At 45.7% G+C, this 25,169-nt stretch overlaps 1 protein-coding gene across 1 annotated transcript in view; it reads right to left on the bottom strand.

The window, feature by feature from the left end:
• The window catches only part of COL17A1 (collagen type XVII alpha 1 chain), a 64,125-nt gene extending 40,226 nt beyond the window's left edge, over window positions 1-23,899 (bottom strand). Inside the window, exons 1-13 of the mRNA XM_034776266.1 lie at window positions 23,797-23,899; window positions 14,087-14,152; window positions 12,771-12,815; window positions 11,449-11,544; window positions 9,692-9,826; window positions 9,238-9,285; window positions 8,380-8,415; window positions 6,710-6,757; window positions 5,483-5,626; window positions 4,202-4,357; window positions 3,297-3,368; window positions 2,204-2,275; window positions 1,484-1,552 (exon numbers count right to left, since the gene is read on the bottom strand). Of these exons, the coding sequence (XP_034632157.1) occupies window positions 1,484-1,552; window positions 2,204-2,275; window positions 3,297-3,368; window positions 4,202-4,357; window positions 5,483-5,626; window positions 6,710-6,757; window positions 8,380-8,415; window positions 9,238-9,285; window positions 9,692-9,826; window positions 11,449-11,544; window positions 12,771-12,815; window positions 14,087-14,141 (976 nt within the window). The 5' untranslated portion in view covers window positions 14,142-14,152; window positions 23,797-23,899. The remainder of the gene's footprint in view (window positions 1-1,483; window positions 1,553-2,203; window positions 2,276-3,296; window positions 3,369-4,201; window positions 4,358-5,482; window positions 5,627-6,709; window positions 6,758-8,379; window positions 8,416-9,237; window positions 9,286-9,691; window positions 9,827-11,448; window positions 11,545-12,770; window positions 12,816-14,086; window positions 14,153-23,796) is intronic.
• Window positions 23,900-25,169: the final 1,270 nt, after the last annotated feature.

Below are 25,169 nucleotides of genomic sequence, written 5' to 3'. Positions count from 1 at the left end.
GTTTTCTGTTTATGCTAGCTTTATGCTGATTGCTGGTGAGAACTCTATATACGGTTTGGTATAGGTATATAATACATTCACATGCAAATGGAAAGTAGATCCACTGAATTGCTCGGTCTTCTAACAAAATGGTGTACAAAAACTAAACTTGCAAATGTACCGGCACAAAGTTCAGATTAAAGATAATGGGCCTGCTTTTACTCTGTTACCCTGGTGTGAATCTGGAGTAGTCATTGCTGCCTACTCTACTGTAATTTTGCAATATTTTATTGCTTTCTTAAAGGCCCACCTTCTGGAGTCCTGTGATTACATGACAAGCTGGGCGGTAATTAAAAAAAAAGTTTCTAGCACTCATAGTTGGGGAGAAAAGTTTGAAAACATGAACCCTAAAGGCTCAAAAACAAGAAGGCAAAACAAAAGAACCCAGAATTTATTTGTTAAAATCTCATGATTGTTAAACCAATCTGATACATTTTGAACTCTTGAGGCTAGTAATGCTGCAAAATTATGTACAAAACTAACCTTGCAAATGTTCAGGTTCCATATTAAAGATAATGGGCCTGATTTTGCTTCCAATTACTCTCGTTTAAATCAGGATTAACTCCAGTGAGGCCAACTGAGTTACACCAATATGACCGTGGCCTGGGGAAGATCAGACTCGGGCCTCTGATTTTCTAGTGCTGAACTTGCTGCTCCTTTGTTTTCATTTGTGAACAGCAAGAGTGACATCTAGTGGACACTCATAGACTCATAGACTTTAAGGTCAGAAGGGACCATTATGATCATCTGGTCTGACCCCCCTGCATGCTGCAGGCCACAAAACCGTCCCTACCCCTTCCCTTGACTCTGCTGTTGAAATCCCCAAATCCTGTGTTTTAGTGACTTCAATTGGCAGAGAACCCTCCTGCTAGCGATCCCTGCCCCATGCTGCGGAGGAAGGCGAAAAACCTCCAGGGCCTCAGCCAATCTACCCTGGAGGAAAATTCCTTCCCGACCCCAAATATAACACTTTGGTTAGTGATCTGTGTTTATTTCTTCTAAGGCTATTCCATGTGTTACAGTGGCCCAAGAGGGTGAATCCGAGACTATGTCTACACCGTAATCACTGGGTGGGGTTGCAACTGGAGGAGACATACTGGCGCGAGCTTTAGTTTAGCTAGCAGGGTACTGGGGCAGTGAAGCCGCAGCAGTGTGAGTTTCAGCAGGGGCTAGCACTGTGTGTGATTACCCAGAGTTCCAGGTGGGATCGGCTCGTACACTCAATGCCGAGGCACACACTGTTGCAGTTACATGCAGCACCTGAGCTAGCTAGATTAAAGTGACTTTGGGTATGTCTACGTGGGCTGCAATCTTCTGGGTATGTCCACACCAGCTGCAACCATAGATACTTTCAAACCATGATCTGCCCGCATGAGGACAATTGCCCACACAAATCATCAGCTACATACTGTCAGCCCTGGACTTCCATGAGTTGCAGACTCACCAGCTGAAGTGCACACTCCACTACCAGCCATGCCAGCGCTCTGGGAAGTGTTTTTCTTCACTCCGTATACTGCAAGACAGAAATCAGCAGAGACTAAAACCACAGACCTTAAACTCTCCTAGCCAGAGGAAGAGCCGCACAATTGCAGATGCTAAAGAAGCAGGCTGAGAGAAGGGGAAAAAATAGAATGGTTCCCAAAAGGAAAGAGGCCGGGGAGCCTGAGCTACCGACCCAAACGCACCTTGGATTTGATCCTGCAACTTTGCCCCTGTGAAAAGTTCTTTTGAAAGTGTATGGGACAACTTGCTCAGGTAAGAGCTTCCCCAGTGACTAAGGGCATGCAGGAGTGGGCTCATTGTTTGCCTTGGGTGCTGACAGTTGGACCTCACACTTGCAGGGCTGAAAGGAACACCCCATCCCATCCCATATGACACACCAGAAAAACTGCCAGAGGGAACCGGTGTTCATATTTCTTTAATAGGATCAATTAGAATTGAACACATTTTCTTCTCAATTCGAATCCCAATTACATTTCCTGTAAAGCACTGATTCCGCTCTTTGCACTGTCCCGTCTTTTAGACTGTGCATCCTGGGAAAGGCCCCTGCTGTGAATTATTTGATCATTAAGGAGTTACTGGGACATGGGAAGAGCTATTGCATAACAAAGCCACACAGATCAGTTACCCAGCCTCTCCTCTCGATGATTAAAATATCACTGACCTGTGGAGGCTGTGGTTGCACTATGAGTCATGGCTGCAGAGCTTGGAGCCAGGTTGTTTTGAACACCAAACACTGCAAAGAAAAATGCCCTGAGGTGAATAACAAGAGGTCGGCACTGCAACTGGCATTTGGACAAACAAAAACTAGGACCAATGAAAATAATAGTAATTACAGTGATTCCTGCTTGCAAAGGTAGAGTAGCAGGCCTGAGATGACCCCCCTCCGCGGACTCTAAATGAACTCAGCTGGCCAGCTGAATGTTTCATACACATTTGTGTTCATTACTTTCAATAGGAATTTTGCACACCTGTCACTTTCCCTTCCACAACTCCCCCACTACCCTGCCCCCCAATATCACCCTGTCCTGGAAGCCGTGGTCAGCTCAGGCTAAATAAAGGTGGCCATTTTGGAACATTAGACTTAAACAGACTTGAAGCGACCTGCCGTTGTCTCTGTGCTGTGTATGCCTTTCTGGAGGGGCTGAATTGTAAAAAAAGGGTTAAATTCACTGACCGATCTAGCCTGGCTAAGGGTGAGCCGAGGGGCAATGTGATAGTCACACCGAGTATGTGAAAGGTGTAGACACCATGAAAGGGAGAAATGTTTAGGGTTATGTAGGAGGGTCTAGCCAGGAGTAATGGGATGGGATTGAGCAAAGGGAACTGTATTGGGCTGAACATTAGGAAACAGCAAGGTCTGACAGACACTCATTTTTACTCCCTGGGGAAGCAGTGGACGTTCAAATTATTTGAAATGAAACATTTGAGATTTTCCTATAGGACACAATCCTGGATTTGTCTCACAAGGATAGACAAGTTGGCCTAACAGATGCTTTCCAAATAAATGACATTTCTCCCGAGACCCCAAATATTCCATCGCTACTTTCTAATGCCAATGACACAGGGCAAAGGCTGAAGTAACACCACTTCAGCCAAGAGAGTTACTCCAGGTGGACATGCTGACTGATGTAACTGTGATCAGGACCCGGCACAAAGAACGCAGCGAGGGGGAATCTAGGTGTCTTTTTGTTATACATTTCAGCTGATGTGCTGAGCTCCATGAAACGAAGATAGGAAGAAGAGAGAAGTCTGACCTGTTGAGGAACTGCTCAGCCCTGTGTTCAGAGTGGGAGAGCCGGGAGCCAGGTTATTTGGGACGCCAAACACTGCAAGAGGAGGAAAAAGATGATTTGGCACAGCAGAGAAATGAGATCCCAGCGCATCCAGGCAGATGGCTCAGCCCCCAAAGCCTGAGAGTGAATGGGTCACTAGGAAATTTCATTCCTTCATGAAAAACACATTCTGCTAGGAAACGTACAATAAACACACTGGGGGAAATCTAAAATCATGGCACAAAACACTCTGTTTTACTCTATTTTAAAAAGGGAGAAGGTTTTGATCTCAAAAAAGTTACAGTGACTGGACACGGTTAGGATGCCAAGTCCTTTAAACCTTAGAGGATCCATCACTGTTCCATTTGCAGCTAGAAAACAGCGGCATTGAGGACGACGCTTCCTGACATTCAGAAATGGGCCTGAGACACAACATTCAGTCCCAGCATTCACTCACTGAAGTGGGAGTTCTGGATGTGCAAGGAATGCAGGATTACACCCAATAGTCCTAATGTGGAATCCAAACCCTGTCATAACTCAAACACCCTCCATATTCCAATCCAATGTTGTCTTGTCTAAGAGGCTTGATTGTGAGCTCATTGAAGTCAATGGTAAAGCTCAGTGGCACAGGATCAGGCACTGTGGACGTTTGATCTCCATGAATAAGGGATTCAAAACATAATTAACGCAGAAGTAATTCCGGGGGCACAGGGAGACAGAAATCTATGGAGAACAACCAAGTGCATTTGCTCCCACCTCCACTATCCCTCCCCCACCCTCAACATCCCCTCGTCCCATGCACAAAACACCAGCAGCAGGACAAAGAGGGTCCCACGGTCTGTGCCCTGTCAGCACAAGTGGCCAAGGGAGTGGGGTGGTTACTGTACCTGATCCTGTTGAATGGGACATGGTGTTGACCAGGGAAGAACCCTGGGCCATGTTGTTGTGGTAACTGCCAAGGGAAGACCCTGCAGGCAGGGTGGAGGACCACATGTATGGAGGGAGGGCAGCATTCAGTATGGTTGTGTCGTATGTCCCCGACACTGGAGAGGAAACAGTAATGGGGTTGAGTGAGAGTGGTAACAGAAATCAGACCACCTACTCAGAGGCAGAGGACACACAAAGCCAGGTGTCGATCTCAGTTTCTGATCAGGTCCTGATCTCCAGTGCAAATCTGGAGTCACTCCCTCAGTTTCAACGGAGTGACTCCAGATTCACACCTGTGTAACTGAGATCAGCACCTGGCCCGCTATAGCCAAGCCAATTGTGAACCCATTAGACAAATACAGAGATTGCCTTAATTTGTGTCACTTCACTGTAACCACTTGCAAAGCACCTCAAGGGTTTAATCACAGGCACATACGATGATGCCAGAATACAAACTAAACACATTTCAGTCCACATCCTGGTGAGGAAATCAACATTGGATATGGATCCCCGGATTCTTCCATGACACTTCCACACATGGGCAACTATTGTATCGTTAATGAATGACTAGGAAAGACACCAGGTGAGTCAGTTCCTCACTAGGGTATTTGAACCTCTGCACCAAGATAAATATGAGAGTTGAGCCATTATTTGTTCTGTTAAACACTGGTAGAGTTCAGTGGTGTTACACCAGGGGTGAATTTGACCCATGATGCCTAAAGCACTATAGCAGGGATGGGTACGTGAATGAAAGATGACGTATTGGACCATTTTTGTTCCTCGCATAGCTCCATTGACCAATGAACATGTGGGGTTGGTGAGGCGCAGACTATTGGGCCAAATGTAGGGCATTCTACAGGGTGGCCTGTGGTAACGTCCATCTTGCTGCTTAGACCAAGACAGAGAATGGATTGCTTGGGGCTTTAGTCTCCATCAGCCTCAACTCTGAATTAAAGATGATGGCAGCTGGAATCTGCTCTGTTTTATGAAAATTAAGGGGGCCCTGGCAATTATGGCCCTGCTCTGGGCAGTATCTGGGCACCCCTGTGTGTAACTCCCCTTTTTGCATTGTTATTACACTCTGGAAAAGACAGCAAACATTTTTAACCTGAAAAGTTCCTGACATTGTTTTAGTTTTATAAGAATTGGCTGGAATTTCTATGTCACAAGCCACATGCTTTAAGTGAATCATTCCCCGCTCCCTGCACAGCCGGCATTGCTAACACCCCTCTGCAAAGCACCTGACTGGGAGCTCTCAGTCACCATCTTCGTTTCCACTACAGCTTTCTTGGGGATGGGAAGAGTGCTGGATGATGATCGTGTGGGGCTGACGCTGGCCGATCGACTCCCCTTCAGCAAACGCTTCACATCATCCAGTTCCGTCCCTGGCAGAGAAAACAGATGTCCAGACTAAGCCCAAAGCCACCACCCAATATAGCCTGCAACCAGAGATGCTCTTAATACTTGAACAAGTGAAAGAGAAGTGGTGTCCAGCAGGAAACGGCGCCATTTCCCAAAGCTCCTTAGAACTCTGCATTTGGCAAATGGCTGTCCCATCTCCAGCACTTCCCCCTGAAAGTGGATTAGGTAGGATAAAACACCAGAGGATATACAGCAGGGCAAAATCCTAAACTGGCTGGGGGGGCGGGGCGGGTAGCGGAATCCTCAGTAGGACTTTCCCATCTCTTTCTACGAAATCATAGTCTGATTGTCTCGTGAGAGGACTAGTTTCTGGGACTAGTGTTGCCCCCAATTCCTGGAAGGAGGTACTGATATCTCTGGAACTCCAGCTGGGATATCACTGAACACTGGTGACTCTCTAGGCTGTGCAAGGCACTGAACCTGTTTATGAAGTGCTCTTTTGTTGTTAATGCACAAATTCCTGTCTAATCTAATGCACTTTTCAGCAGGGTATAGAGGCACCCACAAGAGTGCAGGCTCACTCTAGTAACAGCACAGCACTATGACCAAGACCAAAGAACTCTTGTGAAGCCCCTCACTTTCATAGGGAGGCAACTGAAGTCAGCAGTGAGGACATAGGGTCCTTCATCATTGACCTCAATAGGAGGTTTCCCAGTCACTTCAATGGGAACAGGATTGGGGCCTTAGTGAGGAGAGGAGCAATTGGCAAAATGATTCTACCCAGGAGCGACTCATTCAGGCTAAATAAAACCGCCCTGGCAAAATACAGGTCTAGGCCACAGCAAACTTCCTCACTCTTCACACTTTAAATTAAAATTACTTGCAGAGAGTGAAGGGAGGCGGTTTCTCATCACCGCACGCACATTTTATGACACCCCATGTGCCACCCTGAGTGCTCAGCCCCAGAGAAGCCACTGGCACAGTTAGAGCAGAAATATCCTCAAGGCCAAAATGGTCAGTATTGGAGTTGGCTCTTGAGGGCTATCCCTTAGGAGGGGAAAACCATGCCCCCATGTTCACTCTAAAACAACGGCAGGGACACTTACATCTGGTTGAGGGAGAAGCGCTCTGGAGTCGTACTCGGATTTCGCTCTCTGCACAAGAAAAGAGGGTCATGAATACGGAGCGAGCTGAACTGGTGCCATGAGCAGGCTGCAAAAGCTAATTCCCCACTTCTCACTGTCCATATACATTATTATCTGTTAGGTTTGGGCAGCTCGCACAGCTTGAGGGATTGGTTTTATCGATCTGAATTTTTAGAAGTGGCTTTGGACTTTTGGGCCAGATTCTGATCCTTTCACTCCCACTAAGAAGTATTGCCCTTTAAGTTTTCACAGTGTTTTGTTCGACACTCTTGGTACCATATAAATACATTAATAAATCATCATAATGCACTGATTTTTGTTACATTGCATAGCATCTTATGTACCTCATTAGGGAGGTGCGACATTAATATAAGGCCTAATCTTGCAGCCCTTAGTCACATGAATAGTCTCATTGACATCTATTCGTTAATTACTTTTATTATATTATCCTAATGTGAGAACAAACAGAGTCACAAGGGACTTCTGAATTTTAAAGATTACTAGTTGCACTGGGGCTCTAATCGTTCCAGCTGTCACTCAGACAAAACTCCCATTTTCTTCACATGGACATTTACCTGTGTAAGGACTGGTCTGTTACTATTTGACGACTTCTCTATTGGCTCATTTCATGTAGACTTTCCCATACAATTTTTTATTGGGTTCTGCTTGATCCAAAAGAGCTTTGAAATACGATAGTCAGGTTGCAAAAGATAGTTTTTATTACTGGGGTTTACTCTCCAGCATGAGAAAATATAGGGTTAAACTGATTGGGCTGAAACAAACTTTAAATCTGGTTGTCCGGGAGCCAACTGGCCAGCCAGAGTGCCTGACACATGTTCCTCCAGATGAAAGCTAACAGTGCATGTACTAGAAAGAAACACTTCTTTTGGCAGTTGCGTGGAGAAGATGATAGATTGGGGCTATTTTTTGAAGCAATATGAAAAGCTGGAGCACGATCCTCCTGTGTCTGCTTTATTATGTGTGGGAAGATTCCCCAGAGATCTCAGGTTTCTAGAATGCTGGGAGAGACTGCAAAGATCTCAGGGAGAAGTAATTGGCAATTGCTAAGCTCTCTTGGAGGAGCCGTAACAATGCTCTTTGATTTATAGCCACAGCTCATATGAAGGTGGATAAAATGATTTGTACTATTGCTTTCTCACCAGCTGGGAATATAAATTAAGCTCTTCGGTATCAATTATAACCAACTTTTCCCCAAACGGCTGATTAATTAGTGAAAGAAAAGGAGGAAAATTCTATTTAACAGCTTAAGCAAATCAAGTTTTTACAAAAAGGTGTCTAAATGGACCACACTGCTTCAGTGATTTCCTAGTCATCCCGTCCACTAGGGCATACCTCTTAGGGGAATGTAGTTACTGTCTCATATAACGGATCTCAGTGGAAGAAAGATGAAGGGGGTTATTGTTATTTCCATATTCAAATACTTTGGAGTTGCTCACCTATTATAGTGATGGGATCATATACAGATAGATAGATAGATAGATAGATAGATAGATAGATAGATAGATAGATAGATAGATAGATAGATTGATTTATTAAAGGTGATGTATATATAAGACAGAGAGAGGCAGGAGGAGGAACAAGGGGTCACCAAAAAGCACATTCCAACTCACCTCGGCTTTGACTCCGCCCTCTGGTGTTGGACGATGCTGTGAAAACCAATCAGAGAAAAGCAATTTTAGACTCTATCAACTGTAACACATTTGAAAAGTAATGTAAGGGATGAAGCGTCTTATGTGAGATATACAGTTGCTCTGTTTAGCTGGGACATGGCATGGAGACACTGATCCCCAAATATTTTGGCTGCCATCACTTAGGTCGCTGCGTGTTTAACTGAAAATATACAGTTCTTAGTACTTCTGGATCATCTAGCAATTCCCTCAACACATCCACGGTTGGCGAATGCCCCTAATGATCTATCAAGAAACTTGATGGTAAATCAGAAGCCAATTTGGAGAAGAACCAGAGGATGTGTGCATACAACAATATCTCACTGAATAATAATAATGCCTGGATTGCACTGATGGGTGCTAATACTCAGTTATGGGGCAGGAAACTCAATGAGATCTCCCCTTAAAGTGAAGATCACCAGCCCAAAGTTGGGGATAGCAGATTTACAATAGAGCATCTATAGAAATGGTCTTTAAAGACAAACACTGATCAAATTCTGCTCTCAGTTACATGAACATAAATTTGGAGTAACTCCACTCATGTCATAGAGGGGTATGTGTCTGTCCTGGCTGCATGAGAACCCCCGAGCAGAGGAGAAGTTGTGGGCATAATAAGACATTGCAAACCCCTTCCCAATGGGCAGACTTTCCAGAGTCGTCCTTCCCCACAATTTGTCATGTGCATGGCATTATTTTTATTGATTCATGTCTTCCAGTAATGTGTTCTGCCAGAAGCCATAGAGCAGCCAACATGCGTGCCCTTGGCCTGACATTCACAGTGACAGTAATATAAGAACATACCGAACTCTTTTCTAGGGAATTCAGGAGAAGAATTTGCGCTGGAGCTCCCTGCAGAAGAAGAAAAGATTCCATGTTAAAGCTTTGCCAAATATTTATGCCCCAAGGTCATTAAGAGATTGTTTAATATATCATGTCCGTATCTTCCAAGTCTTAAGTATTGGCAGCGACGGGGTCACAAAGATTTCCATTTAAAAAGAACTGCTGAGTTTTATACTGATGAGCTGCTGTCATCCTCCAACCACAATAAGCGATGAACATTATTTGGATGAACATAATTATAAATAGGACTTTGTGGGTAATTTTCATTAAAGTGCATCCTTGTGGTCTATTCCATAATTGTCCCATATTGGGATTTATGCTCCAGGGAACAATCCTGCATTAGCAGGTTGGAACTGACAAGACAACCTAGCAGGGCACCTCTAATTCCCCATCTCTATGACAGATTCTATGATACCTTCATATGTTGCATTGCGGGTGACGTAGGTTTTTCTTTCAAAGGTTGAGCCGGGTGATTTGGGGAGAGTAGAGCAGGGAGACGGGGTTTGCCTGTAGCCGGAGGAGGAGGATGAATTCATTCGACCACTTCCACCTATAGGTAAAACAAAAGCCCCCCAGAAAGCAAAGATAATGCCTCATACATGTAAAGTGGCGCCCTATACTCTTCTGTGTTGGCATGGATGGACCTCACACTGAGTTGCAGAGGTAGGTTAGGGCTAGTGATGGGCTAGAGGCACAAAGTTTGGATCTGGCTCTGTTGAGCTTCTCCAAAGTTCAGGGGATGCTTATATCTGTGGTTTTAGTTCAGCTCCTTGTAGAGAGACACACCCTGCTACCTTTGAAGCCAGTGGGAGTTTTGCGACCGACATCAATAGGAGCAGGTTTGTGCCCAGGTTTGAGGAACCAGCCACATCCCCAAAGATGGGAGATCTTGGGATCTGGCTAGGGTTGTGGGTTGGTTTGGGTTCAGGCCCACCTGTAAATTTAAGGGTCAGTGTGACACAGACCACAAAAATTGTGGGTCACTTAAGTTGATCTCAACAAGTAGGGGATGCTGCTGGAACAGAAGCTCCATGAGGTAGGGGGCTATGAAAATGGAAAACATCCATAAATCCAAGAGACGGTGTGTATATTTGTGGGACTGCTCCCCTGACAGCATGAGGGTCCGTGTCCTTACTCTGCCGTTGCTCAGTTACTCTGCTTCCTAGAGAACTAGCGTAGTGGTGAACATGAGTCATGAACAAGAAGCCTGGAACTTGGATGCTGTTAAATCCAGGCTTAGGAGAGGGCTCCTTTCCTACTCACATCGGAGCTGCAGCAGAAGGGAGACAGGCCTGCATCTCTTTCGCTGCTCTGTGATGTGTGGAAGGACCTGACCCCTGTGTGAATTCTAACATTGGCATTCGAGTCAGAACCCAGAATAGAGTGTCAGCTGTGATTGAGCATGATATATTCATGGGGATCAGTGGGGGTGACAGAGGACTTCATCTTTCCATTAGTGCAAAGAGAATGTGTCCTAGGGATCTCAATAGAGAATGAGCAAGGGCCAGGACAGCGGTACTCACTTTCCCCTCTACTCCTCCCCGTCCCTCCACATACTGAACAGTTGCCTTTAGAAAATGTGATTGTTGCACATAAAGCAAATCTCCAGATAATTGGTGCCCGACCTTTCGAAGTGCTCGAGCAGTTCGAAAGATGGAATCTGCCTTTCATGGGAAATTTTGAGGTGACTTTCTGTTTTGAACCGGAATGAAAAGTTGAAACGCTGGAAATGTTTACCAGACAAAAAATTCCCCAAAGGTTAGAACTGAAACATCAGAAAGGACAATGCAGCGTTTGCAAACGAAACAAAACTCCAACATGTGGAAATGACACTTCTCTTGATCCTTCTGAGAGGAAAATTGAAAAAATTCATGGAAAACAACATTTTTCCCATGGAAAATGTCAATTTTGACAAAGCCGCATTTTCTGATGGGAAATTTTTGTGTGTAAAAAAACCATGACCAATCCTACAAGGTGCCGCACCCAGTGGGAACAGAAAGTTCTCAGCACCTTGCAGGGAAGGGGCTCTTGCACAGAAAGTGCTCTCATCACTTCCCCATGAATGTTTTCTGTGTTTTCCCTTGGCTTGGACCTGGTACCTGCCCCTTTTGCCCCCCCAATGAAGCTGCCTTTGCTTTCTGTTCATTCACTCTCCATTTCATCACTACCTACTTGAAGTCACGTAGCTGCTGCCATGGGTGAAAGTCCTCTTTTCCATTCCACTCCCTCCGCCGTGGGCTGTTTTGTGCCCAGTGCCGCTCCCTCCTTCTGTGAGAGACAAGCACACAATGAGACTTTCTGTGGCCAGAAGAGATGAGGCCAAGAGCAAAAGAAGCTGCAGGACGAGGCACCAGGCGCCCACAGCTGTGTTACGCTCCATTACAGAGCCAGGACTGTGAATGAGGAGGTGTCTTTGGAACCATGTATAGTAGTTGGAAGGAGTTATCAGTGTTGGGGAAGCCAGCCAGCCTGAACCTCTTCTCTTTCTCCGGGCTCTGACATTCCAGCTGCCCCGGCAAGGAAAGTGCTCAGATCATCTTCATTTTCCATCCTGGTTGCAGCAAGTCTCTCATCAAGCAATTGCACGCTGGTGCCAAGAGCACACAAGATTCACCCAGGATGGGAAAGGAGGTATAACTGACCCTTTATGTGCCCCGAGGGGATTCATCTTGAGGGAAGGCAGGTTTTGCTGCTGCTGCGCTCCCTAAGGCCATGTCTATATGTACAGCACTGCAGCAGTGCAGCTGTGCCGAGACAGCGCATGTTTTGAAGAGGGTCTATGCCAACAGGAGAGAGCTCTCCCGTCGGCATAGAAACCCCATCTCTGCGAGCGGCAGAAGATGTCAGTAGGAGAAGCTCTCCTGCCGACATAGCGCTGTGCACACGAGCGCTGATGTCAGTATAACTGATGTCGCTCAGAGGGGTGGAAGATTCACAGCCCTGAGCGACATAAGTTTTGCTGACATAGGCTGTAGTGTAGACATTTTTCTGCTGGCGGAAGAGAAACTGGGGGAGATACAGGAGCCCTGCCCGTGGCAGCTGCTGTGGAGATGAGCTAAATCAGCACACCCCATAGCCACTCTGTCTTTGTCCCATCCCCAGCCAGTGGCACCCTTTTTGGGTTTTCTTTTTTGGGTGTCCTTAGTTTCCTATGGGCCTAACATTTCTCAGCCTCATCCCTGGGAGCCACTCCTTCTCTGGAACCCCGCACCCTGGTGTAATCCCTGGACAGATCTGGTCTAAGAGCCTTCACAGACCATCCCTTGCTCCTTTCTTTCCCACTCAAATGGGCCCCCAAACCCTGTCTATTCTAATGATCAAGAAGCGCTTTTTCTGGGAGGCAGGGGGTTCTCAGACCTGCACAGTGCTTCTCTGAGGCTGACGCACTGATACATGAGGGCTTGTGAAAACCGCAGCAACACACATAAATTGCACGCATGTGCACATACACACACTGCTGAGGATGGACAGCACAATGTAAAATGTCTACTTACTTGGTGGTAAGGACGTCAGTCTTGTGGTTACTGACTCTGTAATAACTGGGGAAAGAAAAAGGTGAGGTTATGGCCCTGAAATCTAGCCAAGCGAGGTGCAAGTTTTATTTCATGTCTGTGGAATAATGGGACTCGAATAAAGAAAAATCTTTTAAGACGATAGAGCCAAACGGCTTTCCAGCCAGCTTTGTGGTAGCACACACTCTGTTTGTAGGCTTTGCTCTGGTCCTTGTCATTGTAGTAGCTGAGTTCCTCACAGACATTAATCAACTTGGCCTCACAACAACCCCTTGTGAAAAAGGGAAGGATTATTATGTTAAGTTTACAGATATGGCAGAATCAGCACTCAGGTCTCCAGAGTTCCATGCTCGTGCCTTAACCACAAGGCTATCTCTGCGGTGAACTATAAAGGGCCCTTTAAATGCTCTTGTAATGCCGGCAGACCCTGGTCGTCGTCCGGTATCAAACCTGGGATCTTTGGAGCTTCACGCATGAGCCTCTATTGCATGGGCTAAAAGACACTTTTCGCTTAGCCAAGGCTGTAGCAGACTCATCGATCTCTAGCTGGTCTCACTGCCACTAGAGGGGGAGAGAGCACCACACCAAGCACGCATGGGTTACATACTTCCCCTAGTTGAGGAAGTGCATCCCAAGCTTCAGAGACTTCCCAGTTGATACCCTGGACAAGCCCTCACTTGTAATGCTGCTAGTCCCATTCGTTGTCGGCTGGGATCAAACCTGGGATCTCTGGAGCTTAACATACTAGCCTCTATTGTAGGGGTAGTCAACTATTTTTTTTCAAGGTCCAAAATTTCTTGGTCAAGGTATAGTCAAGGTCAAGACTCCAGAGAAAATAATGAAAAAATAATAACAATAATGATCATAATAATAAGTAAATAAAAAGATTTCTGGATCTGTTCAAAAGCATGTGGAGGCCCAGATTTGGCTGTGATCCGTCTGTTCACTACCCCATCTCTACTGCATAAGCTAAAAGACACATCTCTTTTCGCCAAGGTTGTAGCAGATTCCTAAATCGTCTAGCTGGTCTAGCTGCCACTAGAGGGGGAGAGAGCACCACACCAGGCAGGCCTGGGTTACACTCCAGAATGTTCGATGTGGTCTCTGTTACTAGAGACATTCATGCTGTTCCATATTGTGGGAAGAATCAGGCTTTGAGACCTGAGATAGCTGCATAATTCAATTCTGAATCCAGGTTTGGATTCTAACCCCCTCTAAAGTTCAGGGTGTTCGGATCTGGGTTTTCTGGTTGGGGCCCATCTCTGACGATGAGATTTTGTTTTAAAAGCTTTTCTTACGTCTTTCGGAGACTTCTGCTCCATCCCGTTTGGTTTTCTTCGTTACTGAGTCCATACCATCACTGCCTGAGGGGAAAGCACAGAGACCTCATTGAAAGGGACACTGTTTCGTAGTCATTCAATATCAGCACTAGGACATACTGTAAGTAGAAGCCCGGTCACGCTATCAGCTGGCTGAGAGCCCCAAAAGTATCCAAGCAGGTAATGAAGCAGCAATGAATGGTTTGCTCAGACACTCAAAGGACCTTAGTGCAGAGTACCCCATCTAGTTGTTGGAAGGGTTGTAGCTTCGGGCTCTTTCCTTTTTCAAATCTCTGTTTCTTTTGTCATTAACTATGCCATTTAGTGCTCAAGGACTTGCTGGGGGACTTTAGTTGCTGCGTTCACTCACCCTCTCTACCAGCTTACATCTTTGCCAGCTGAAGATTTTGCAGTCCATCATATTTAAAAGCCAGCATAATTCATTTTTTCTCTTTGTTTTCTCACTTGTCACTCAACATCTCCCGGGAGAGGGGAACATCTGGAGATATTAGATTTTTGTTAACTGCGCTATGGACCATGTGCAATGGGGATCCACGCTGTTTAATATAGATCCACCCTGTACAGTTCATCCTATGTACAATGTAGATCCATCCATATGACCCTACAGAAATCCAGCCTCTGTCCATCACATGCATGGCTCTATGGATATACAGTGTAGGTCCAGTAATGTAGCCCATGCAGGACCCTATATAGAAGCACAGGGTATGTCCATATAAACTATATCTATCCAGACCCAGGCAGCATTGCAAGTACGTCCACCAAACTGATGCCCATACAGCGCTGTGGTTCTCTAGATGTGCCTGTGTGGTCCCTATGAATGCATCCCATGTGTCTTGGCGTCCAGTGGAAATTAGTGGCATGAATTATTAAAGAGGGAGTTTAGTGGTATTTACAATTGCATGGCCTAACGGTGAAAGAGTGGGGTTATTTTCTTCCTGCTCTATAGACAGTCTTTCAGTGTGTGAAGTGCCAGGGACATCTAATGGCCGGTCACTTTAGCCACAGAGAGATCATCACAGTCAGAAGGCATTCCAACTGGACCCCACGCTTTCCCCCCGTTTAACAGTGCCACATGAGTATTACTGGCTTGCTTGGCATCATCCTCCCTCTGAAACAGTAGGGGCCTACGATGTTCCAGCAAGCTCAGGGCTGACTCCAAGAGCCATCCTGAGCAGTTCACACACAATAAGCCCTGACATTCCAGGAGGACACAGGGAAGGCACACTGAGAAGGATAGAATGATAAAGCCAACAACAGAGATGCGAGTGAACTGTCTTGAAATATAGGGAGAGTTTAGATCTACATCAAATCCAAATCTTATGACTTTATGACTTTAGCGTATCTCTATAATTGCTTATCTCCAGCCCTGTCTCTGAGGTAAGCTTAAATCAGGGGTTCTCAAACTGGGGGTCAGGACCCCTCAGGGGGTCGCGAGTTTGTTACATGGGGGGGTCGCGAGCTGTCAGTCTCCACCCCAAACCCCGCTTTGCCTCCAGCATTTATAATGGTGTTAAATATATAAAAAAGTGTTTTTAATTTATGAGGGGGGGTCACACTCAGAGGCTTGCTATGTGAAAGGGGTCACCAGTACAAAAGTTTGAGAGCCACTGGCTTAAATCAAAACACAAGATCCAAACCCCAGCCCCACATATCTGTTCTGAGCAGGGTTAGATACACAATGTTAAAAGCACAGGCAGCTTCAGAAGTTTTGTCTACCCTATTGATTCCACCCTTGTTACCACTGGAACTCATTGCCAAATAGCTTAAGTGCAGAGACAGCTGTAGTCATTATTGAAATACCACCCCGACTTAATGCCTTGTATCCTTCTCTAGCCAAAAATATCATCCCAGGCAGCCCAGGTTTCTGTATGCCCAGGTTTCATAACACACCGGTACAACCAAGAATACTGCAGCTGGTAGGAAAACAAACATCAGCCGGGAGAAAAATCCCCCTGTGAGAAAGAACAATGCAGTCATTCAGTCCCCGTCTTACTCAGAAGCGATTCCGCCATGTCTGAGGAGCAGTCTCAAACGCTAGAAATGAAATTTTAATCTGTGAAAAGCATGGGAACCAAATCTGCAGGTGAACTCTCCCCACTGCTGCCAGGGACTCCATCTTATCTGAAGACTTGGATGTGTAAAAAGCACCATATTTAAGGGCTGATTCTGCACAAGATTCGGGCAAAATTCTACACCAAGTTCACAGGTGTTTGGTTTGAGCGAGCGCTCAGGATGAGGCCCTCAAGCACAGATGTGGTTCGCTTTACAGTTTATGGGTTTGATTCTTCAGTGCCTTGCACGTGGTGTCTTTACTTCCACTTTTGAAAAGTGAGGGTGAAACCCCACCGCTCTGACAGGAGAGCATGTTACCCTCACTTTGCACATATGTAAATGATGCCACCATGTGAAAGGCAGTGGAGAATCAAACACAATACCTGAAGGGAGAACGTGCTGTAATGTCACTGACAAATTTCACCTTTCCCATTTGATATGGCTTGTCTTTAAATAACTCCTGCTAGGTACAAAACTGCCCAGGAAAACAGACAGGATGGGTTTAGAAAGGAAAATATCGATCAATCACTCTGATTAGAAACAGGATAGTTATTCCTCTACCCTATACATTATGTAATTGTTCGGAACAGATTTTAGGAAGGCCTTACTCTGCTCAATTTAAGTGATAGCATGTTCATGGAGAATGTGCCCTCTTTCAATCATCAGTTAACCTGGGCCAGATTTTTAAAGCTGTTTAGGCACATACCTCCCATTGAAATCCCCTTGTCTTCTTCTTTGTTCCTACAAATAAACCCAACCAAACCATTGGCCTGATCCTGTCAACTGCAGTGGGCACACAACCCTTAGCAATTTCAGTGGGAGTCACATGGGGCCAGTACCTTGCAGCATCAGGCCTCTTGTGTATCGTGTCTAGAGAAAGCTCAGGGGGATTTTGGTTTCTGCAAGCCCCTATGACTTTAGTTTCAGTTTAGGGTTTGGTGAAATAATTTTCCTCTATTGTCTAATTTAAACTATTTTGTCTCCAATGGAAATTTAATTTTGAAACAAGATATTTTTCACATGAAATGGAAATTTGTGCTACCAAATAAATAAAGATTCAGGCTGAGAGTTCCAGCTGCCTGAGGGAATTGGAAATCACCTACGTGGCCATGAAAGGCTCAGCCTCTGGTTCTAGTTCTAGCAGGGGTAGGGTGGAGGGGAATTAAAGGCAGTACACATTTTCCCAGAAAGAAATGGATCTGGAACCTCAAACGTTTGGCATTCTGTTCTAGAACCCAGGACATTCATTTTAGCACGTGCATACCTGTACTGATGTGAGCCGTCCCGTTGACCACACTCAAGTCCTTACACAACAACTATATCCACTCCACACAGCGGCCCGCCACCATTCCCACTGAAATCACCAGGAGTTGTGACTTCAATGGGCTGACTCACATGAGTAAAATTACTCCCCTTCTTAAGTTTAGCGGGATTGGGGCTGACATTTGGAAAAAAAAGACTTCTTCCTTCCCGAAGGTGTGACTTACACCTCTCTGCACCAGGGAAGCCCTTGACCATTCACCACAAGGAGAGGCTGGTGTCTCCACTGCCCTCCTTCCTTTGAATTTCCACCAACACTTGCGGGTAGCTTTAAACGTCACTGCACTAAACTCAGCAGGTGGAAGCTGTGGGTGCGCTCATTGCGCTCACTTCCTGGCCCAGCCAGCTTTGTGGCCAGCACCACTGACTTTTGGAGACTGTTGTCCCTGGCTTTGCAACACTTTAGCCTTTTCCACCACCCGCAAGCTGCCCCAGAGTTTAACGCTGGCAGAAACCACCATAAACACTGGGTAAGTTAGTCACCGCTCCTCTCAAGAATTGGGAACATTCTGCTTTAACACTGTACAGGTAAAATAAGGAGAACACATTAAAATATATCCTTGCAGATAACTCATAAATCCCTAATGCCAGCTTTGACTGCAGGTGCATTTTGCTCCATATACCAGGTTTATCCCCCACACAGTGGCACTAACACAATTACCAGCCCTCTCTCCAGCACAGCTACACAACTTGACTGTCAGTCACTGCCAGCGCTGACTTCCTGCACCAACTCCTCCTGCGTGGATTCACATAAATATAGCTATGGGCGAGGTATGAGACAAAATGGAATAGCTCTGTTAAATCAGAGAAACCATCTGCAATTATCTCTGAGCTACAAGAAGAGACTTGTGAAACATCATAGTTCTTACGCAATGGCCCTAAGGATGCTTTGGCTTACGATGGGGCCTGAACTGGCCCCTGGCAGCCCCAGGGATCTGGCAAGTGAAGAAGAGACATGGGACTGGGAGCCAGGAGACCTCAGTTCTCTCACTGGCTCTGTCATTGACTCACAGTATGAGCCCCATGCAAGTCATTTCACCTCCGTGCATCTGTAAAAATGGGGATGTTGATAGTTGCCCACCTTTGTAAAACGCATTGATGTCAATGTATGTGTCCCATCATGTGAGCAGCTGAGTACTCTCTGAGAGGCAACCCCTCAGCTCAATTTGATTTCAGTGGGAACTGAGGGTGGTCAACACCTTGCAGGATCAGACCCTAAGGGTATGTCTACACGGCAAAGAAAAACCCACGGCACTGAATCGCAGTCAATTGACCCAGGCTCAGGCTGCGGGGATAAAAGTAACAGTGTAGACCAGGGGTCGGCAACCTTTCAGAAGTGGTGTGCCGAGTCTTCATTTATTCACTCTAATTTAAGGTTTTGCGTGCCAGTAATACATTTTAACATTTTTAGAAGGTCTCTTTCTATAAGTCTATAATATATAAATAAACTATTGTTGTATGTAAAGTAAATAAGGTTTTTAAAATGTTTAAGAAGATTCATTTAAAATTAAATTAAAATGTAGAGCCCCCCAGACCGGTGGTCAGGACCTGGGCAGTGTGAGTGCCACTGAAAATCAGCTCGTGTGCCACCTTCGGCACGCATGCCATAGGTTGCCTATCCCTGGTGTAGACATTCCTGCTCAGGATGGAGCCACGCTCCGAAACCCAGGGATGGGGGAGGGTTTCAGAGCCTGGGCTCTAGGCTAAGCAGGAACATCTACACTGCTATTTCCAGCCCCACAGCCTGAGTCCTGGGAGGCCAACTCAATTGACCTGGGCTCTGAGACTCGGTACCATGGGTTTTTCTTTGCAGTGTAGACATACTCTTAGTGTGCAAACTATTATTATAATGGTAGAGCCATACTGGGTGTCCATGCAAATATATTGCAGATAATCACTCTCTCACACACACACTTTCTCTCTGCTATTTTATACACAGTTTTATAAGCTATTTAACTGGTCTTTGTATGTGATGTGCACTCAGCAACACAGGAAAAGTTCCATGGCAGCTGGCCCTTTATGCTTACTTTACAGTTCAAATGATAAAGCACCTAGGTATGTTCAGCCAATCTCAGGTGCCTTAATTAGACGGATATTCCAATCCCTCTGCTTATTTTAGGAACTAGATATTACTTGCACGCAACATTAACAATGATTGTCCCATACTTCTTGTCAATAGGGGAACGTCTTAAATTATTTTATATTTATGTAAGCATATTGTAATGGAAACAATTTAAAATAGCCATGGATGTTGCACATTCTGTTAATTCCTACACTGACCATTTCTGTTCTCACATCAGATATCATTGCATTCTCATGTCAGGTGGATGGAACCCATCTCATAGACTCATAGACTTTAAGGTCAGAAGGGACCACTATGATCTTCTAGTCTGACCTCCTGCACAACGCAGGCCACAGAATCTCACCCACCCACTCCTGTAACAAACCCCTGTCCTATGTCTGAGCTATTGAAGTCTTCAACTTGTGGTTTAAAGACTTCAAGGTGCAGAGAATCCTCCAGCAAGTGACCCGTGCCCCACGCTGCAAGGGAAGGTGGAAAACCCCCAGGGCCTCTGCCAATCTGCCCTGGAGGAAAACTCCTTCCCGACCCCAGATATGGTGATCAGCTAAACCCTGAGCATGTGGGCAAGACTCACCAGCCAGACACCCAGGAAAGAATTCTCTGTAGTAACTCAGATCCCACCCCATCTAACATCCCATCACAGGCCATTGGGCATATTTACCGCTAATAGTCAAAGATCAATTAATTGCCAAAATTAGGCTATCCCATCATACCATCCCCTCCATAAACTTATCAAGCTTAGTCTTGAAGCCAGATATGTCTTTTGCCCCCACTGCTCCCCTTGGAAGGCTGTTCCAGAACTTCACTCCTCTGATGGTTAGAAACCTTCGTCTAATTTCAAGTCTAAACTTCCTGATGGCCAGTTTATATCCATTTGTTCTTGTGTCCACATTGGTACTGAGCTTAAATAATTCCTCTCCCTCCCTGGTATTTATCCCTCTGATATATTTATAGAGAGCAATCATATCCCCCCTCAGCCTTCTCTTGGTTAGGCTAAACAAGCCAAGCTCTTTGAGTCTCCTTTCATAAGACAGGTTTTCCATTCCTCAGATCATCCTAGTAGCCCTTCTCTGCATCTGTTCCAGTTTGAATTCATCCTTCTTAAACATGGGAGACCAGAACTGCACAGGGCCGCCCAGAGGATTCAGGGGGCCTGGGGCAAAGCGGGAGACCTTGTACTCACCGGGCGGCGCTCCGAGTCTGCAGTGGCGGCATTTCGGCAGTGGGGGGCCCTTCAGTCGCTCCGCGTCTTCGGCAGCACTGAAGGGCCTCTCACCGCCGAAATGCCACCGCAGACTCGGAGCACCGCCGGGTGAGGAAAGGGATTCTCAGCCAGGACTTGCGGGGCCCCTGTGGGGCCCGGGGCAAATTGCCCCACTTGCCCCCCTCCGGGCGGCTCTGGAACTGCACACAATATTCCAGATGAGGTCTCACCAGTGCCTTGTATAACGGTACTAACACCTCCTTATCTCTACTGGAAATATCTCGCCTGATGCATCCCAAGACCGCATTAGCTTTTTTCACAGCCATATCACATTGGCGGCTCATAGTCATCCTGTGATCAACCAATACTCCAAGGTCCTTCTCCTCCTCTGTTACTTCCAAGTGATGCGTCCCCAGTTTATAACAAAAATTCTTGTTATTAATCCCTAAAAGCATGACCTTGCACTTTTCACTACTATATTTCATCCTATTACTATTACGATCCTTTTAGCCCCACCTGTACTTCTTCTGCAATAATACACTCTCATCGAATGGTGAGATTATTGTTTAATGGAGCCGAAAACCTTTGATCCTATTTTATGTGAAGAATTTCACAGAACTCACTGATTGTGATAAAACAGGCTGTGTAAACAACTAAGGATTTAATTTAGAAACAAATGTCACTCCTTCCCTGATGTCTAACATGCTTCAAGGTGTTTCCTTATTGCGAGTCAAACCTTTTCAGGTTTCACTGTCCTTGGATTACTATCAGAACAAAACAGCAATATGCTTACCTTGACCCAACAGTCTAGGAATCTGACTATCCTATTCCACTTTAAAAGCCATTCAATTTCAGTTGATTGTCAAGTCATTTTTTGTCTCAATGGTTCCAGGATCTGAGGCAGTATTTGTGTGTGGTCTGCAAACAGCTGGCTAGTCTAAGTGGGAAAAGTATCATGAACTCTTGCCTTAGCTAATGGCATCCATTCGTATGGAAGCATAATCCACTGGATAGTGTGTATTATACTTCCCCGTCTGTGCCTGATTCACAGATAATGTGAGTATGTTGCTCAGACTTTGGTGAATAAAATAAATAGACCAGCCTATATGCTATGATATCACTCAATTAAGTGAAATGCAGGTCAAAGTCTGCTCTCAATCATACCAGCATGAATCTAGAATAACTCTATTGACTTCAGCGACGTTATTCTGCATTTACAGAAGTGCAAGATCAGAATCAGACCCTATGTGTGTTCTGTTTGCTTGTTGTATAGATTAATTTAAATGTTGATAATAATGCTGAATCAGGGGAGGTGCATGACCAAGATTTAGATATGTTGTAAGCAGGGCCGGCTCCAGGCACCAGCCGACCAAGCATGTGCTTGGGGTGGTACCTTGGAAGGGGCGGCCAATCTTGGGGTGGCGAGGGGCGCTCGGGGTTTTTTGTTTTCTTTGCTTCGGTGGGGTGGCGCTTGAGGTTTTTTGTTTGTTTGTTTTTGTTTCAGCGGGGTGGCACTGGGGTGGGGTGGGGCAGAGGCTTTGGCGGCGCGGCGCTCAGGGTTTGGGCGGCCCGGCGCGGCGCTTGGGGTTTGGGTGGTGTGGCGCTCGGGGGGAGGGAGGGGCGGAGGTTTGGGTGGCGCGGCGCTCGGGATTTGGGCGGCCTGGCGCGGTGCGGCGCTTTGGGGGGGGGTTTCGGCAGCCCTGTGTGGCGCTGGGGTGGGGGCAGGGGTTTCGGAGGGGCGGCGCTGGGGGGTGTGTGTTACGATGGGGCAGCACTCTTTTTTTTTGCCTGGGGCGGCCAAAAAGTTAGAGCTGGCCCTGGTTGTAAGGGTCAGATTCTTCACTAACATCCAGCAGCAGCCTTGTTGAAGTCAATGTGTGTTGTTTCTGATGGCAAGATTTGGGGCACTGCCTGGATTTTCTTTGCAGTGCATAATATGCTACTTTCAATAATAAGTCCATCTACTTGCATTGCTCAAAGGAAAACAGATCCAAATTCAAAGCAAGAACATTTTGTTCTGCACAAGTCACTCTTTCCTATTGTAAAGAGGGAGTTAACAATTCCTGTGCAATAATACTTTGCACTCTCCAGGAGTGGATCTCAAAGTGGGTAATTGCTATAATCACCATTTTATAGATGGAAAAACTGAGGCCCAGAAAGGCAAAGTGACTTGCCACTGAGCATCAGTGTCAGAGACAGGAATAGGACACAGGACTCCTGACTCACAGTACCAGGCTCTAATCACTAGATCATGCTGTGCAAAGGATTAAAAATGATTGGTAAACAAACATTTGCTGATTTTCACTGAACTAACTTTAAAAAGTGCGATATAATTCTTGGCCTCGTAATCTTAAAAGCAAACAAATGTGTCCAAAAGTTCATGCTAAATGACTCACTACTGATAAATAACTCTGCTTTTCTGGAACTGTTTTATTTAAAGCAAAGTTGGAGCCTCCCAGCACAAAACACCACTTTAAAGTAGCACCTGCTGCTGTCTGAACTGCAGATCAATGCACCTGGTGCCCTAGTATACCCCGAACCAGAGTCTACATCCAGCACCAGAGCATATAGCCTATCGTCCATTCTCTGATGTATTTCAAGTGTGTTCATTTTTTAAAGCAATCACAAAGCTCCTTGCATTTTGCAGTGTAGATCGTCTTTCTTCCAGATCCTAACACAGACCATCAATCTATGCACCATCCTATTTGGATAATGTTTTCACAATTAGTATTCAAAGAAAAATACCTATGTCTTGGTTTATATTTCCCACTTCTCAGCACATCAACCATTTTCACTTAGCATCCATTTAAAAAGCAACCCTGTCTTGCAAATTAAAAACCAAAGTAACCCAGAACATAAAGATTTGATAGTCTTTTTACATTGGATGTCCCATAGTAGAATGTACATTTCCTATATTTTACTTGAGAATACACGTTTTTCCCCTTTAGGAATACAGGCTTCCCCCTAGGAAAAAAAAAGGACACTTTATTTCTTCTTTATGTTACTTACCTATAGTTCTTCAATTAAAGACTGGAAATCCCTCTTTCTCCTCAACCGTTTCCTTTCTATCAAAATTGGCCACCTACTCTTTATACCACATCCCTACAAAGGTGTGTTGAGTCTGAGTGATCCTCCAGGAATGTTCACTTCTTCTTGTAGTTAATGTATTCTATCCCGCTCCCCCTTGTCCTTTCCCATTTCTTTGCTCCCAAACAAGTCCTGACAAAGGTGTGTCGTGGTTTCCTGCCTTGCTCCACCCTTCTAATTATCTGACACTCAACAACAAAAAAAAAGTCTGCCTCCAGGAATCAAACTTTATTGAAGGCAAGAAAGCATCTACCTGCCTGCTTAGATAGATTAACTATTTAGAGACATGGGGATCAAAGGCTGATGTCAGAGGAAATGTCCTATTATGGCTTTGCTTTCTCATACATGCTCTACACATTTTAGGTGTGAATTTCATCTGCATTAGCTTTTTGTGACAGAAGGTTTGTAGACTTCTAGCTGGCATCTCTGCAAGGGTAACTGAGGCTGAATGTTATGCAACTTGTGTGCAATGGGCCAGACCCACAGCTAGTGGATAAGTGGCAGAGCTCCATTGAAGTCATTGGCCCCGTACTGTGTTTAAGCCGCCCTCAATATTTATGCAGTATTCAGGAGGCCGTTCTGATAAGATGCACCAAAATGCATGAGGACAAACATCTCCGCCAGATTCCACTTATGCAACCCAACTGAGTAGGGGATTGGCACCAGTGTAATGGAGAGGAGATTGGGGTCCGTTATCTTTGGTTCCTTACATTAAGTTTTCTGCAGTGCGTAGGATAGTGGTTGGGACACAGTGCTTCCTGGCCACCCCAAAAGCTAGCTCATCTGCCTTCTGGCTGCAGAGAGCTGGGTGGAAATCTTTTTGGAGCTCATCACGGCAGCTCCTAGATCAGCCAGAATGGTCACTGCAGAGCATTACAAAGCACTCACCCTACCCCAGGAGGAGCAGGGCCAGTGCACAGGCCTGATAAACTGCATACAGTAATTAAATTAATTTAGGCCATAGGGCCTGATCCCTTGGGTCTGGCCAAACCACACTTAGCACAGGACCTGATGGGAGAAGGAACCTTACAGCCATCCGGCTCATTGCTCACTTTTAATGTCGAGCTGACATTGACCCTGTTTCTTCGAACTTCTCATTCAGTGTCACCCTCCAGCACAAGTTACAGCAGTGTGCTCTAACCAAGCTCTGCTGCCCAGGGCAAGAGGGCACAGCATACAGCTGGTTATTTCAGCGTTATGACTCCAAGGGCTTCCCCAACCCCACTGAGTCACTGGAGCTGCACAAAGGAACAGCACTGGAGTGGAAGGTCTGGGCCTTCGTTTTAAAATTGTTC

The sequence above is a fragment of the Trachemys scripta genome, chromosome 7 (genome assembly GCF_013100865.1).
Source record: "Trachemys scripta elegans isolate TJP31775 chromosome 7, CAS_Tse_1.0, whole genome shotgun sequence".
Classification (NCBI taxonomy): Eukaryota; Metazoa; Chordata; order Testudines; family Emydidae; genus Trachemys; species Trachemys scripta.
Note: the sequence above shows the minus strand (reverse complement) of the source record. Positions and strands in the feature narration are given on the sequence as shown.